The sequence below is a fragment of the Balaenoptera acutorostrata genome, chromosome 6 (genome assembly GCF_949987535.1).
Source record: "Balaenoptera acutorostrata chromosome 6, mBalAcu1.1, whole genome shotgun sequence".
Classification (NCBI taxonomy): Eukaryota; Metazoa; Chordata; class Mammalia; order Artiodactyla; family Balaenopteridae; genus Balaenoptera; species Balaenoptera acutorostrata.
Genome location: NC_080069.1, coordinates 125,379,744 through 125,394,281, shown reverse-complemented (window position 1 = coordinate 125,394,281; position 14,538 = coordinate 125,379,744). Strand labels below are relative to the sequence as shown.

General features: G+C 60.7%; 2 protein-coding genes across 8 annotated transcripts in view; both read right to left on the bottom strand.

Moving 5' to 3' along the window:
- Positions 1 to 3,067, bottom strand: part of EHMT1 (euchromatic histone lysine methyltransferase 1) — a 155,026-nt gene extending 151,959 nt beyond the window's left edge. For 5 of the 7 annotated variants that reach the window (XM_057548047.1, XM_057548050.1, XM_057548048.1 and 2 more), the window contains exon 1: positions 2,989 to 3,067. In XM_057548047.1, coding sequence (XP_057404030.1) covers positions 2,989 to 3,051 — 63 coding nt within the window. In that variant the 5' untranslated portion in view covers positions 3,052 to 3,067. Of the gene's footprint in view, positions 1 to 1,735; positions 1,754 to 2,988 lie in introns of those variants that run through there. The other 2 variants (XM_057548052.1, XM_057548051.1) reach the window with 2 other exon arrangements.
- Positions 3,068 to 6,553: 3,486 nt separating this feature from the next.
- On the bottom strand, positions 6,554 to 13,764 carry ARRDC1 (arrestin domain containing 1). The gene is made up of 8 exons (XM_057549317.1): positions 13,579 to 13,764; positions 8,796 to 8,906; positions 8,307 to 8,357; positions 8,051 to 8,205; positions 7,696 to 7,878; positions 7,424 to 7,600; positions 6,934 to 7,351; positions 6,554 to 6,860 (listed from the first exon to the last, which is right to left on the bottom strand). Exons 1-8 carry the CDS (start codon positions 13,694 to 13,696, stop codon positions 6,796 to 6,798), a joined length of 1,278 nt encoding a protein of 425 aa, XP_057405300.1. The 5' UTR covers positions 13,697 to 13,764; the 3' UTR covers positions 6,554 to 6,795.
- Positions 13,765 to 14,538: the final 774 nt, after the last annotated feature.

Genomic DNA, 14,538 nt, shown 5'->3' with positions numbered 1-14,538 from the left:
AAATTACTTGCAACCTGGAATGCCAAATCCAGCCAAACTTATTCTTTAAGTGCAGTGGTAAAATCAAAACATTTTCAGACATGCAAGTTCCAAAAGTCTGCCTCCCAACAAACTACTGGGAAGCTACTGGAGACTGAGTTCCACCACCATGAGTGAGTGAACACACACACAGAGGGGAGCATTAGAGGCAGGGAAGGGGCCAGAATCTCCAGGATGGCAACGTGCACAGGCCCAGAAAACAAGCATCCCGTCTGGGCTGGGGTGCCTGAGGAGCACTGTGAAACCGGCTGGTGAGCTGACAGGGCTGAGTGGTAAAAACTTAAATTGACAAACATTTTACAGAATGAAAGGTGTGGGAACACTATTCCGAGGTTCAAGGGGAATCAGGCCAATGAAAAATAAAGCAATTACTAACTCAAGGGAAGTAAAAAAGTCTGCCCAAGAAAAGAAATCCAATTGTGGTTTACCATCCAGCTCAGCACGGCACAAAAATGACCTGAACAGACTGACGAAGATTCTGATATAGATTTAACCACAACTGTGAGTTACCTGAGAGACAGAGTATGAGAGAACTGAAATCGTCATCTACCATTAGTGGAAGCCAACAGATAACGCCTAAAATTGGTGAATGAAGGCATGACAACACAAGCGTGTTATTTAGAAACATGAGGCAAAGGCTAAGAGTGCCTGCTGCCTCTCTTGAAAAGCAGGAGAGGATGGCAGCTTCTTTACTGCCTTTTAGCACTATCTGACTTTCTAAACTCTGTGCATGTACATGCATTATTTTAAGAAACACAAAACAAGGTTAAAGAAAGAGACACGTAGTAGCCACCCTGCTAGAAAAGCACAGAATTTGCCTGGGAAGGCCCTCCTGCTGAAAGGTAACATCTTGCTGGGTCAAAACCCTTAGGTGACCCTGAACATACATTAAACCCCAGGAGCCCCCACTTACTAATCCACAAAACAGGGGATGCATTTCATTACCTCAGCAGTTCTTTTCAGTGTGAAAAAGTGGTGACCTCTTTCTAGGTCAAGGAAAAGAAGAAAAAGTAAATATACAGTCAGATAAATTTCAAGTGTCCACTTTCTGGTTTAATCATCTGGCAACTGGGAAACCCTGACCCAGGAACCATTTCGCCGATTTAGTGGCAACAGATGACGCCATGCCTACCCACTGTCCAGGAGGCCCCTCACCTAACGTGCACCTCCATAATAAACACTTAGGATCACGAATCTAAGCCCAGAGTTTCCATGAACTTAAAGTGACCGCCACAGACACAGCTCAACAGTCTCTGGAGGCAGACCACCTGCATCCATCTTCTCCACCACAAGCTCCGTAACCTGGGGCCACACTGTGCCTGTTTTCCTCCTGTGCAAGTGGGGATATAACAGTACCCACCTCAAAAGATCACTGTCAGGCTTTAATGAGTGAATTCACGCAGCTAAGGCACGGCTGGACACAGGTAAGGGCTTAGTAAACAGAAGCTGTCATTGCTGTTGGCTCAGTCAAGCCCTCTATTCAAGGCTGCCTGTGGAATCAGAGACATCTGGGGCGATTTGTTCATCAATTATTAATTAAAAACCTACTATGTGCCAGACACCAAACAAGCGCTAATCCTGTAACTGGCTAGGCCAAGTCATTCAATCGCTTCCAAGTCTTGTTTCCCGCATCTGCTAAATAAAAAATAACAGTACCTGCTGCACAGAGCAGAGAAAGCTAAAGGAGAGGACTTACCTAAAGGGCTTGCAGCGCCCAGGGCCCGGAAGTTGCTCAATAAACGATACCATAATCACTACACATCTTCTCTCCTACAAGTGACTTGGGGTTATCTAATTCACCTTTTCTGTTTTTCTGAGCCTAATACACTCCTTGAGTGTTGAAGGTGCTAATAAACAGTACTTGCGTTGAATTTAGGAACTTTCCTGCACCTTCCCAGTTTACTTACATCCACACCCCCCAAAACTGCAAGAGAAAATTAAATGTTAAAAGATTGTGCATTACCTGCACAAAAATATACTACGTCTACACACTAGGTTATTGCAAAAGGGCCTTATCACACACCTTAGCTTTCTGATCTTTAGAAGTCCCCGCAGTTATTACACATGGAGTAATTTCACAGAAAAACTGCTAGATCATCACTTTTTTCCAAACTGGTCCCTCGTGTCAGCCCGGAGAGCGCACTGTTTCTGCACTTCCCTGGGCACACCGCCTCCCGCCTGCTTCTCCCTTCTGCGGGAAGCTTAGTGGCCCATCTCACAAGAGTTTGCTTTCTCTGCTGCTACAAGCAAGGGAAAAACTATCCTTGAGAACGAGCAAAGGGGAGGCCAGGAACATTAACAAAAGCATGGGAACTTTTTACATCCAAAGCCCGCGTGAGCGGTTTGCCTGAAAATCAACCGAAGTCGTGCATTCCTGCTCCTGACAGCCACCGGGGCTGGCAGCATTGTCCGGGGAGAAGCGCGCCGGCCCGGCCAACTTTTCCTTCAAGACCGAGCCATCCCCTTCGGAACAAAGTGAAAGGTCAGCGGGCGCAAGAGCGGCGCCGGGAGCGCACAGCCTCGCCTCGCTCGCGCCGCCAACTTGGCCGGCTCGCCCCACTTTCCCTTTTGTCCTCCGCCCCTTCCGCGGGGCTCCCGGCCGCGGCCCGGGGGCGGGGGGCGGGGGGCGCCGGCGGGGCGGGCGGGGCGGGCGGCGGCTCTCCTCGCCTGCGCCCCCGCCTCGCCCGCGCCTCATCCGCGCCCTCACCTCGCCCGCCAGCCCGCACAAAGCGCGCCCCGCGCAGCGCGGCCCGGACGCCCGGCCACCTCGGCCCGGCCTCGGCCTGAGGCGCGGCGGCGGCGGCGGCGGCGGGGAGGCGCCGGCCAGCCCGTCCCCCGCCCGCTCGCGCCCCCGCCCGCGCGCCCGCCCCGCCCGGCCCGCCGGCCCGCGCCCGCCCCCGCCCCCACGCCCGCGCCCGTGCCCGCGCCCGCCGCCGGCCCGCTCCTCACCTCAGCATCGGCGGCGGCCATGGCCCGGGCCCGCAGCGTGGCCCCGCCCCTCCCGCGCGCCATCGCCCCGCCCGCGCCTCGCGGCCCAGGGCGGGGCGGGGCCGGTCGCGCGCGTCTGCGCCTGCGCCCGCCCCCGCGCCTGCGCGCTGCAGCCCGAGAGCGGCGTCCGCGGCGCGGGCCTGCCCCGGCCGGAACCGGAGCGCGACGGCCGGCCGCGGGGGTGGGGCCGGGCGCAGCGGGCTTCCGGGGTCGGCGCGGCGCCGGACGTCGTCCTCCCGTAGTCCTCCAGTTTGCACTATATTCTCTCTCTCTGCGTAGGCACTGTAGCGGGCCGGCCGGGGTGGGGAAGGACCCCTGACCTCTAACCCCGGACACACATCGATTTCGTCTGCCTTCACAGAAGGCGGACTTGGACTTGCGTTCTAGGGCGGTGCCCGGGTGGGGCTTGTGCCCGGTTGGGAGGGGTGCCCCAGTTGCGGCTGCATCCGGTTAGGGAGAATGGCCCAGCTCGGGGGTGGGGGTGCTTCGGTTATGAGGTGTGCCTGGCGGGGTCCTGACTGAGAAAGCTGCCCTGAGGCGGGAGGGGGGATGTCCCTTTTGGGAGGGTTGCCTGCGTTGACGGTGCTCCAGTTGGGGGAGGTGCCCCAGTTAGAGTGACTGCCCCAACGCTGGGGTGCTCGGCTGGGAGCATGTCCGGACTGTCGGACTGTCGGGGAGGATGCCCTGATTAGGGAAGTTGCCCCGCTAAGAGGCTGTGCCCTGGCTGGGGACAGTGTCCTGGTTGGGAAGTGTGGGTCGGGTGGGGAATGTCCAAGGCGGAGGATTGTCCCTGTTGGGGCGGGGGGGGGGGGGCGCTGCGCTCTGGTTAGGGAAGATGCCAGGCTTGCCGGGGGTGGGATGCTCCAGTTAGGAGGTGGCCCCAGTTGGGCAGCCTCTCGGGTCACCCCAACCTCCTGCAAGCCCCCCAGTTATGCACAGGGCGAGACCTTTCCTGCATATCAAGCAGCCTTCACTGAACAGCACCACGTAGACTGGCTTAGGCCACCCACTCCCCATAGCCAGACGTGTTTCTGCCATCCCCTGGCAGTTGAGAAAAGAAGCATAGACTGAAATTGGGGTTCTCTGGCCAGTCTTCACAACAGGAACTGGGGAGGCCCTGAGTCAAAAGGTAATCTGGGCCTCACTCCTGTGAGGGTTCAATCTCGTGGAACATGAGACTCCAGGAAAATTCCAGTAAGTGCACTGATGGTGCACTCAGCTGCAGAGGAGGCAGTGGACGATCCTAAGTACCAAGGAAGCCTTCCCAGGTTTGGGGGGACAGCCTGAGTCAGCTCCTGACAGGCCGGGAACCCCAGGCTCTGTCTGGAGCCTCAGTTCGGGGCGGCCTTCCTCCACAGCCTGCACAGCTCCACCAGCTTTCACCCGCACCTACTTCTCTGGCACCATCCTTTCTCTCTCAACTCCTGCCTCGGGCCCCAGTCTGCCCCTTCTCTGAAACACTTTCATCTCAGGTATCTGTGTGGCTCACTTCTTGACAATCCTTGGGTCTTAAATACCACCTCTTCAGGGAAATGTCCCCTTGCCCCTATTCAAAAACAATACTGCACCCCAAAACTTCCTTGCTTTCTTTTACTGCATAGCATCCCGTTGCCATATTGTCTGTCTGCCCCACGAGAACGTAAGTCCAAAAGGTAAGGGATTTTTGTTTTGTGTGCCCTAGTACCTAGAACAATGTTTGGCATGCAGGAGACAAAATATCTGTTGAAGGAATAGATGTTAAGATGTGAAAAAAAGTCCTTCATTAGGCAAAGACCGACTGTAAATGAATCTGTCAGAAGTAGGTGATGCTCCCATTCTGCACCATCAGCCCGACCCACCCTATGCTGGTATTATCGCCGACCAATGATGTTAGGTGCTCTTCTCGGCACATAACGTGTTACGTGTTGACTCAGTGACCATCAGGTCAGTCCTGGGAGGTGGACGTCGTTTTCATCCACATTCTGTAAGTAAGCAAACCAAAGCAGGGGAGTGCCTTCAAGGCCACACAACTGTCGGGAGGCAGAGATGGGATTTGAAACAGGCAGAGTCTCAACCATGAGGCTACAGCTTCTAGTAGATGTTTCACAGGTTATCCTGCTTGTGGCATGCTTTGTGTTTTTGTCCAATATTCATCCTCTCCTTGTCCCACAAATAGTAAAGTTTAGGGTACATGGCTGCCTGTACATTTCCAACTGTAAAGGGTGGCCAGTGGGATGTGTGCAAAAGTGATACAATTTACTTCTCAGCCTGTCCCCAAAAAAGTTGGAGGTTCAAGACCAGTAACCTGGGTGATGGTGAAAATTGCAACAGCCATCCTGGACCCAGGGGTGGAAAACTCGAATTGATTTGAGAATTACAGCTATGCCACCTCTGGACTGTTAAATGTACAAGAGATAAACTTCTATCATGTGGGACAGGGTGCTCGACCCGTCTCCTCATAGTCCTATGAGCTTATTATAGATGAAGGTAACTGACACACGTAGCCAGGGTCCACCCTTCACCATACGGCAGGGCTGGAATTTGAACCCGGAATTTGAACCCGAAGTCTTATCTTAACGCCACCTCCAAGGTTTCCCAAAGCACGCCAGGATCCCGGCCCCGCAGGGCGTTTACGGGCCCTCTGGAACGTCTGCAGAATGCCTCTTCGGGAAACGCTGCTTTCCCGTACCGTTTTTATTTGCTCCCGGGTTCCTTGTGTCCTAGACAACAGTCCTTTGAATTGTAGACCTCGGGAGCGGCTTGTGTGTTCGCACTTGGGTGGGAATCAAGAAGCAGCATCCCTCAGAGCCAGACGTGGCAGTGGTGACGGCAGGGGCAGGACACTTGAGGCCAAGGGTAAAGGACCTGGGGAAGCCTGCTCCCTCACCCCGACCGGATTTCGTCTGGCACACGAAGTCTAAACTGGACTGGAGTGGTGGGTGCCAGACGGCTAGCCCAAGGTGTGTGCTAACAAAATGGAACAGCGGTGGTCTTCTCCCCCTGTCACAAGGCCACTTAAGTTGATGCTGAGGCTCCAGACACGCAAGCCCGCCTCCGAGGGCAAATCCTGAAGCAGAACCGGGAGGCCAAGCGCCTACCCCGGCCCTGGTTAACCGCCACGGGCGGTTCCCAAAGCTGGTTCTGCTCCCTGCCCGGATCGCTCCCCCACCCACCTTCCGGCCCAAGACGCCCGGAAGGAGGAGGGACCCAGAGCGGAAGTGGGGGGGGGGGGGGGGAAAACGACGACAAGGGGCGGGGCCGAGGAGAGGGGCGTGTCCCGAGGGGAGGGGCCGATGCGGGGCGTGCCCCCCAGGGAGAGGCGGGGCTGAACGGGGCGTGCTCCGCAGGGGGCGTGTCCTGCATGGATGGGCTAGGCTAGGAGGGGCGTGTCCCACGGGGAAAGGAGGGGGCGTGCCCTATAGGGAGGGGCGAGACCCGCAGGGAGGGGAGGGGCTGAGGAGAAGCCCGGGGGCTGGGCACACCCACTACCGGAACACGCGCACACACCGGCAGAGGAGGGCGCCCCACAGGCCACTGTGCCCAGCTCTACAAATGAAGCGTTTTATTTACACCAAGTCTCTCTAGGCCCCAACCCCCGGGGAGAGGCCGACTACAGGGGGGCTGCAGAGGCTGGTCAGGGCAGAGGCTGGTCCGGAGGCAGAGGCCGCAAGGAACGGCGGGCAGCGGCGGGTCCTGAGTGGGCCGGGCCAGGCCGGGAGCAAAGGCACGAGGCCCTGGGAGCCTAGTCCCAGGGCATAGGTCCGTCCGTCCGGAGAAGGCAACATGGGGTCAGCTCCCTGGGGTCAGGCCAGGGTCCACACCACCACAGCTCTGCTCATAGGATGGCGGGGCCTCTGCAGGGAGAAAGCCAGGTCTGCATGGGGCCCGTGTCTCCCCCTCCCTGCCAGGCCCCAGGCCCCCACTCACCATAGGGGTAGCCCCACGAGCTATACTCAGGGGGGAGGATCAAGGTACTGGTCGTGGGCACCGGCCCTCCAGAACCCTCTGCAAAGTAGGGCACGGTGGCACCTGTGGAGATGCACAAGGGAGGGGGCAACGGGTGGGGGGCAGGGCTGCCATCCTGAGGATGGGGTTCAGGGGCGCCAGGCACAGAGCCGAGGGCTACAGGCGGCTGCTGCTGCTGTGAGTGGCTCTTGGTGGAGAGGGAGACAGGGTCCGAGAAGAAGTGGGGGCCACCAGCCACAGCCTCCGCCTCCTCCTGGGGTGGCGCTGAGGGCACCACCAGGCCTTGGCCTGGCTGGGGGCTCAGTGGGACATGGTTCACAGCGATGTTGCCGATGAAGACCGGGAGGGTCACGATGGCTTCCGGCGTCTTCAGGGAGACCTGGGGAGGTTGTGCGAGTGAGGAGCCAGGCCACCGGCCCCTCCTCCCACCCCACCCCTGTATCCCTACCACCTGCAGGTAGTAATCCACGTGGATGAGGCTGCAGCCCGGCAGGGCAGACTGGGGCAGGGCAGGCACCAGGATCTGCTCTTGCCACTGAGCCCGCCTCCAGGCCTTGACGCCGGCCCCCTCCACCTCGGCGATGGTCCGCACGTCATAAATCCAGCGCTTGGCCTTGTAGGACACTTTCTGGGGAAGGGCCAGCCTGTGAGCCTGGGCAGGCCAGCCACCTACCCCTCCTCTGCCCCATGGGGACAGGGCTCAGCAGGCGAGGGGACTCTGACCTGCAGCAGACTGGCCACCACAGGGCTGGTGTCCTTGCCTGACTGGTTCTCAATGTCAGCCTGCAGCCGCAGCACCTGCCCCACCACGTAGCCTCGGAGGTCGGTGCTGGCGGTGAGGACTACGCTGCCTGTCTTCACCAGCTTGTAGGAGAACTTCTTGGTGGTGGAGGCCACATTGGGTTGCTTGGGAGGAGAACAGGGAGGGGGTTTGGCAAGTGTGGGCAGGCGGGATCCTCGGGGTCAGCTCAGGACAGAGAGGCCGCTGCTCTTCCAGACCCTGGCTGCCTCACCTGTGCTGGGGACAGGGCGTCAGGCAAGGGTGGGCCCACCCAGGAGGCCACTGCCCCAGGCTCACCTCGATGTCTGGGATGCTATTCAGGTTCAGGGGGCTCAAGATGTAGAACACGCGGCTGCACTGGTGATCCTTGGAAAAACGTGGTGTGTCGATGGTGGCCCGTACCTGGTGCACAATCTTCCCAAAAGGGCCCTCAAAGGACGTGGGAGCTGTGGCTGGAGAGAAAGCAGGGACTGGCACCCGACTGCCCCCCACCCCACCTCCCACCCACCCTCGCCAACTGTCACCACCTGGCCTGGCCAGGCTGGGCTCTCACCAGGAAGCAGGAACTGGAAGGGGAAGCTGTGCTCTCCAGCAGGCAGGCTCCCTGCAGAGACAGAAGGGAGGTAGGGGAGAGGGGACAAGGTGACCTCACAGGGCCCAGGACAGAAGCAGGCCCTGCAGCCAACCAGCTCACACTGCATCTGGCTGCTGGGCTCCCAGCCTCTGTCTCCAGCACCTCAGCAGCACAGGGCTGTGGCCTGGGCACAGGATGGGGGATGAGAGCTTGGCTTGAACAGGAGAGGGGGCAGAGCTGTTCCGGGGGCCGGAGCCCATCCAAATCCAGGAGAAGTTGGCCCTCTTCAGCCAACCAGCCCCCATCAGGCAATGCCCTGTGCCTGCCAGGGAGAGAAATCCAGCAAGGTGCATGGTCCTGGGAGAGGGTGGGCTAGCACGGGGATGCCAGAAGCGGATGGGGAAGTCAGGTGGACAGACAGACCCCACTCTCAGTGGGATGAGGTGAGGGACGGGTTCCCAGACTCACCCTTGTCGGCCAGGGACAGAGCGCTGTTGAAGTAGCCTTCCTCCACCACCCACGCTGTGTCATTGGCCTTGTTGGAGACCTTGCAGGACCCCGTGCAGGTCACCCGGATAGCTGCAAGGGGGGACAGCATGAGCCCCAACCAGGCTGGCCTGGGCCCCTCCCTAGCCCCAGCACAGGGATTCAGGCAGGACCGGCAGCACCCAGGACCGCCCAGCTAGGCCCTGGGAAGGCCAGCACATGGCCTGCTACCCTCCAGAGGACACCTCCTGTCCGTGCCACATCTTCAGGTGCTCTCAGCGAGCCAGGGTGGCGAGGCACAGAGTTCCACCTGTCGTGCCGTCCAGAACGTGAAGGCCCTGATGGTCACCCAGATGACCCCTGGGCAAACCCCCATCCCCAGCCCCCACCCAACCAAACCTGTGAAAACGCAGCTCTCTACAAGGGATGCTTGGGAAACCCTAGGTGAACAGAGGCCTTTGGGGCAGCTGACCTCCGACCCCACCTTCCTGCTGCCTCTCAGGCAAGTCAGTTAGGCTGGGAGGCACCCCTTCAGGCTCCAGGAAGCTACCTATTAGCCCTCATGCTGCAGGAATGTGGTCAGACCCGCCTGAGCAGATAAGGAACCCAACAGTCTGGCACACCAGAGGGTGGGGACACCTTGGCTTCCTGGGCCAGTACTGCCCAGAAGCGCTGATTTCTGCATCGAGATGGCTTGGTCCTCCCCCCCACTCCCCAGGGGAAGCACGCACACCAGGAACCAGGCAGCAGGGTTGCTGCCGCCTTCCGTCCTGTGATCAGGAACTCAAATTCCTCCATCCAGAGCCCACTGTGGTCAGAAGGCCATGGCTGGACCAGGCCCAGCAGAGGCTGGTCACCAGAGGGGACACCACGGCTGGAGACCCAAACAGGGCAGGGGGTGGGAGCTCAGTGACAGGTAGCCCTGTGGCTCCCTCCATTCCTTCCTCTCCCTGCAGGGCTGAGTCAAGGCCAAAGACTTTAGCCTGCCTGCCCAGCTGCCCGTCCTCCCCTGACCTGATGGACCGGTGAAGGGAAGGTAACTCGGAATTTGACACCCTCCTGACAGAGCCATCAGGCAGGAAGAATGCAGTGTCTCAAGTGCCCAGGGCTGGGGGCAGCCACACCAGGTCTGTCTGTGGTCTCCCCACGCAGGCCCCACCTTGCTGATGCAGGCCTCCTGTTGGTCCCACAGTGCGCTGGGCTGCCCTCCACGAACCCGTGACTCGGCCTCCGCCCCATCGGCACTGCCAGTGACCGGCCCTCAGCCTCCGTGCCAGCCCAGCCTCACCACCCGGACCTCAGCCCTAATTTCTAATCCACGCTCCACCCGTCATCCCCTCCTAGGGCCAGACCTGGAACAGTTCCCACCCTGGAGGTTTGGGACACCAGCAGTGCTCCTACAGACCAACACATCCCAAGAGAGGCACGGCATGGAACGAGCAGAGAAGGGGAAGCCTGACTGTAAAGTAACTAGAAGACGTCCTGGTGGATTGCAGGCGTCACACTGCTGGAAACATTCCTCGTGGAGAGGGTGCGTCCCCCCTTGAATCCGGCTGCCCTGGGAATGCTGGGAACAACGGAGTGTGCTGGAAGGGGTGCAATGGTCCCCAGACTGGCTCAGTGACAGCTGAGCACTGTCAAGTGACCCCAGTGGATGGGACACAGAGCTGAAGAATCACCCTGTCGAGCTCTGCCCAAAATCCTAACCCACAACAGCACAAGTTATAATAAAATGGTTGCTTTAAACAACTTAGTTTAGGCATGATTTGTTTACTTAGAGGTGACTTTCACACAGCAGCAGATAAAGGAATAGCTGTCTAACCTCACTAGAACTCACGGAAACTCATATGACTTACCATTTAACCCATCAGATTGGCAAATATTAAACATTCTGATACGTGTTGTAGAGAAAGTAGAAAAACAGACACTTGCTTATAGCAATCAACCTGTCGGCTGATACGACGGAGGCCCTGGAGAAGAAGCAGGCAGATCTGCTGTAATTTTACACACGCGTTCCAGGGATCCAGCAGTTCCCCTTAGAATCTCACCCTGTTCACCCTGTTCAACCCTGCTCCTAATAGCGAACAATCTAGGCATAGCCTACGTGTCCAAAAGCAGGGCGGCTGAAACGGGCACACACTCAGCCAGGACCCAGCCACACAATTAAGGTGAACAAGTCAGGGTGGCACCTGGCCCCAGAAAAACAAACCGGCCCTTGGTTGTTCCAGGCAGGCTCGAACTCTGTGAACTTCCCAACGACTGTGCCAGGGCCCCCTCTGCACACATGCTGTGAGGCCCCCTTCAGGGACCCTGCCTGGATGAGCAGCCTCCAACCACCGACTGGAAACAAACTCCCATTCCTGTCCAATCTCTCCTCCGCAGGGGAATAATGGAGGCACAGGGGGAATTGGAGGTTTGGGGCTGCTCGGGTTCTCTAAGGAGAATCATCATGCGGATCCTGTGCCAGAGTGTCTTCTGGAACTTTCCTCTTGAGCCAGCACTCTCACCTGTCCAGCAGCCCTCCTCCTATGTACCACCTGCAGTCTGAACATGAAGACTTCTGCTTGCTCCCCCTCTGGTCCCAAAGGTCTGTCCCAGCGTCCATCAGCTCCCTCAAACCTGGGTCAGCCCAGCCTCTGCCACATCCTTTCACTGCAGCTCTGGCCTGCAAGCCACTTCCCTCTGTCCTGTTTCCAAATCTGTAACACGAGAGGAATGACAACGCCCACCTCCCAGGGTTGCTATGAGGACTGATGGATTGGTCCTTGGGAAGTGGGAATGGCATCTGGCCCATGGTTAGAGCCCAGGGAGCCGGCAGAGCTGGGAGCTGGCTGCTACTGTCGTCCGGGCACCACCCTCCCTCGTCGCCCACCTCGAGAGCAGAACGCAGGGCAGCTCCGCCTGACCGGCAGCCCCGCCTGACCCCCAGCCTCCGGCTGGGCTGGACCCAGTCTCCAGGAAAACAGCTCCTTCTCCAGCTTTCTTCCACATCAGCTCCCAAGGCAGTCGGCGTCCCCAAGGCTGAGTGCAGACCATCACTGACACTCCTCAGTCAAGTGTTTAGAGGCCTGCTGCCCCCCACCCTCCATGTCCTCCTGGGGGCCCCCCTATTGCATCAGTGGCTGGTAACAGGAGCTCAACAAGTGTCTTTTGAGGGAAAGGAAAAACGAGAACCACGGTCTTTCCTCTCTCACACCCCGGCAGGGCCGGAGGCCTACAGAGGCCCCAGCACCAGCATCCCCCCTACCCCTGGGGGGCAGCCTGAAAATAATACCCTCTCTGGCGCGAGGCCAGTGGTTGCTGGACTCTCCAGCCTGTGACCTGACCTGCTCCTCCCCGCCTCAGGGCTCTTACAGTCAGGGACTCCCTCAGCCTCCTGGTGCCCAGCTGTCCATTTACCCACATCCTACCCACCACGTGGAGGCTGCAGGGCTCTAACCAGCCCAGGTTAGTCACGCGCAGCTCAGGCCACCCCTTCACGGTGGTCAACAACAGCCTGTTCGCCCTGAGCCCCAGCTACAGGGGGTGACAGGGCAGCGAGCCAGGAGGAGAGCTCTGCGTGGGGTCTCTGCGGTGTCCGTCTGTCCTCCAGCCACGGCCCACCCCTCCTTCCTGTGCGCTGCCAGCCGCACTCACCTCTCACTTGTGCCCCAGAGCAGAGCTGCACTGTCCCCCCGGTGTCCCTGCCACAAGCACACCTACCCCCACCCAACCCCAAACTCCAACTTGGGAGACAGGAAAGAGGCGACACGCTACGGAGATGGGTGGTGTCACCGGTCCGGGACGGAGGAGGCAGCTGCCCAGAGAGAACGGCGGCTCTGCATCCTCAGCGGGCACCCCAAGCGCTGAACGGTCAACCACACGGGGGTCTGGAAGGTCAAGGCCCAGAGGGAAGCCCGGCAGCTGTGGTTCTGGCCAAGCACCCCAAGGTAGAGAAGCGCCCCAGGATGGACACACCACACAACCTCACACTCAGAGCCGGGGTCAGTAGAGAGACCCCGCCCAGGCTGCGGTTCGCCCACGGCCCAGAGGGACCAGGTGTGATGTCCCCCGCAGGGCCCGGTTCACACCTCAGGCAGCAGACGAGGCCAGCGCCGGCAGGGAGCCCTAGCTAGGGGCGCCGCAGCAACCGGATCCCCGGTCTCAAAGTCCCAGATGTCTGCGCCAGCAGAGGGACCGGCGAGGAGGGCTCAGGTTCGGCTCCCAGATGCCCGCTACGGCGGGGGCCTACGGCACGCAGCGATTAGCAAGATCCTCCCAGCCCTTAGGGACTAGCCTCGGGCTGGGTGTAAGCAGTGCCCTGCAGCCCCCCCCCCGGGGACCCGCACACTCGGCGGGGTTGCCTGGGTGTATGGGAGAGAAAGCCCAGCGCGGGCCGGGCTCCAGGTGAGGGCCCAGCAGCTGCGGGGCGCAGCGGACCGGAGACCCGACAGGGAAGGTCAGAGGCGTCGCGGGTCCAGGTCAGAGTGGCCTTCGGCGAAGTAGACGGGCTCGAAGCCCGCGCCCCGAGTCTGGACGGCCCTTGGCGGAGAGGACAGGAAGGGCAGATGCGGAAGGACTGGGCCACCCGGGCCTCCCTGCTCCGCCCCGACCGCCGCCGGCCTCCCACCCCCGCGGTCCGCCGCCCGGCCGGCCGCCCCGCGGCGCTCCCCGCAGCCGGACGCGCGCCCCCGGCCTCGCGGGTCCCGGGCCCAGCGGCCGCGCGCCGCTTCGGAGCCCCGCCCGGCTCGCCGCAGGTGCGGCCCTTCCCGGACCCCGCGCCCACCTCGGAAGGGCAGCGGCGCCGCCAGGCGCACGCGCACGGCCCCCGCCAGCGGCTCCCCCGGGCTGTAGACGACGCGGCCGTGGCTCAGGCGGACCTCGAAGAGCTGCACCCGTCCCATGCCGCGGCCCTGCGGGGCGGCCGCGCGCTGCCACCCCCGCCGCTGCCGCTGCCACCGCCGCCGCGCGCCCAGCCCCGCCCTCTCTGCCCCGCCCCCCGCCCCGCCCCCGCTCCCGCCTCGCCCGGCCCCCTGCTCCCCCCGCCCCCCATCCCTCTCCGCTCCTGTCCCCGCCCCTCCCCGCCCCCCTCGGCCCCCCAGCTCCGCACGCTGGCTCCTGCCCGCCCCCCAGCCCCGCCTCGGTCCGTCCCCCCAGCCCGCCCTTCCCCGCCCCGCCCCGGCCCGCAGGGTGGAGCTCGGGCTCAGCCCGCGGGAACCCGGCGCACCTGCGCCCCCTGCTGCCTCACCTGTGGAGGGGGCGGGCCGGGCCGACGCCCCCTCCCAGGCTCCGCCCCGGGGTCGCCACCGTGCCGCGTCTCCACACTGAGGGAAGTCTCCAGGCTGGGCCTGTGTCGGGGCGGGGAGTGCTTGGCCTGCGGCAGCGGGAGGGAGAGGTGAGGGGTGGGGCTCGATACCCAGGGGCGGATTCGAGGGCAACTCCGGGAGTCTAGGAGAGAGAAGGTCGTGCTTGGCTTAGAGAAGGTGCTGGGCGCCTACTGGCAGGTTAAATGTGGGGTTGCTTGAAGGAGGGCGTCAAGGTGAGGCCAGGTTTTTGTCCAGAACAGCTGGGCGAATGGGGTGGCATTTTTTTGATGGAGACGACCGGCCTAGATACAAGTTGTTTGGGGAGTGGGGAAGGGGAGAGATGGTGACTGGCAGAGTCAGAGGTGCCTGTTAGGCGCCCAAGTGAACCGGCACTTCTAGGCATGAGTCTGCGGGAGACAAAGGACGAACGATTTGTTAGA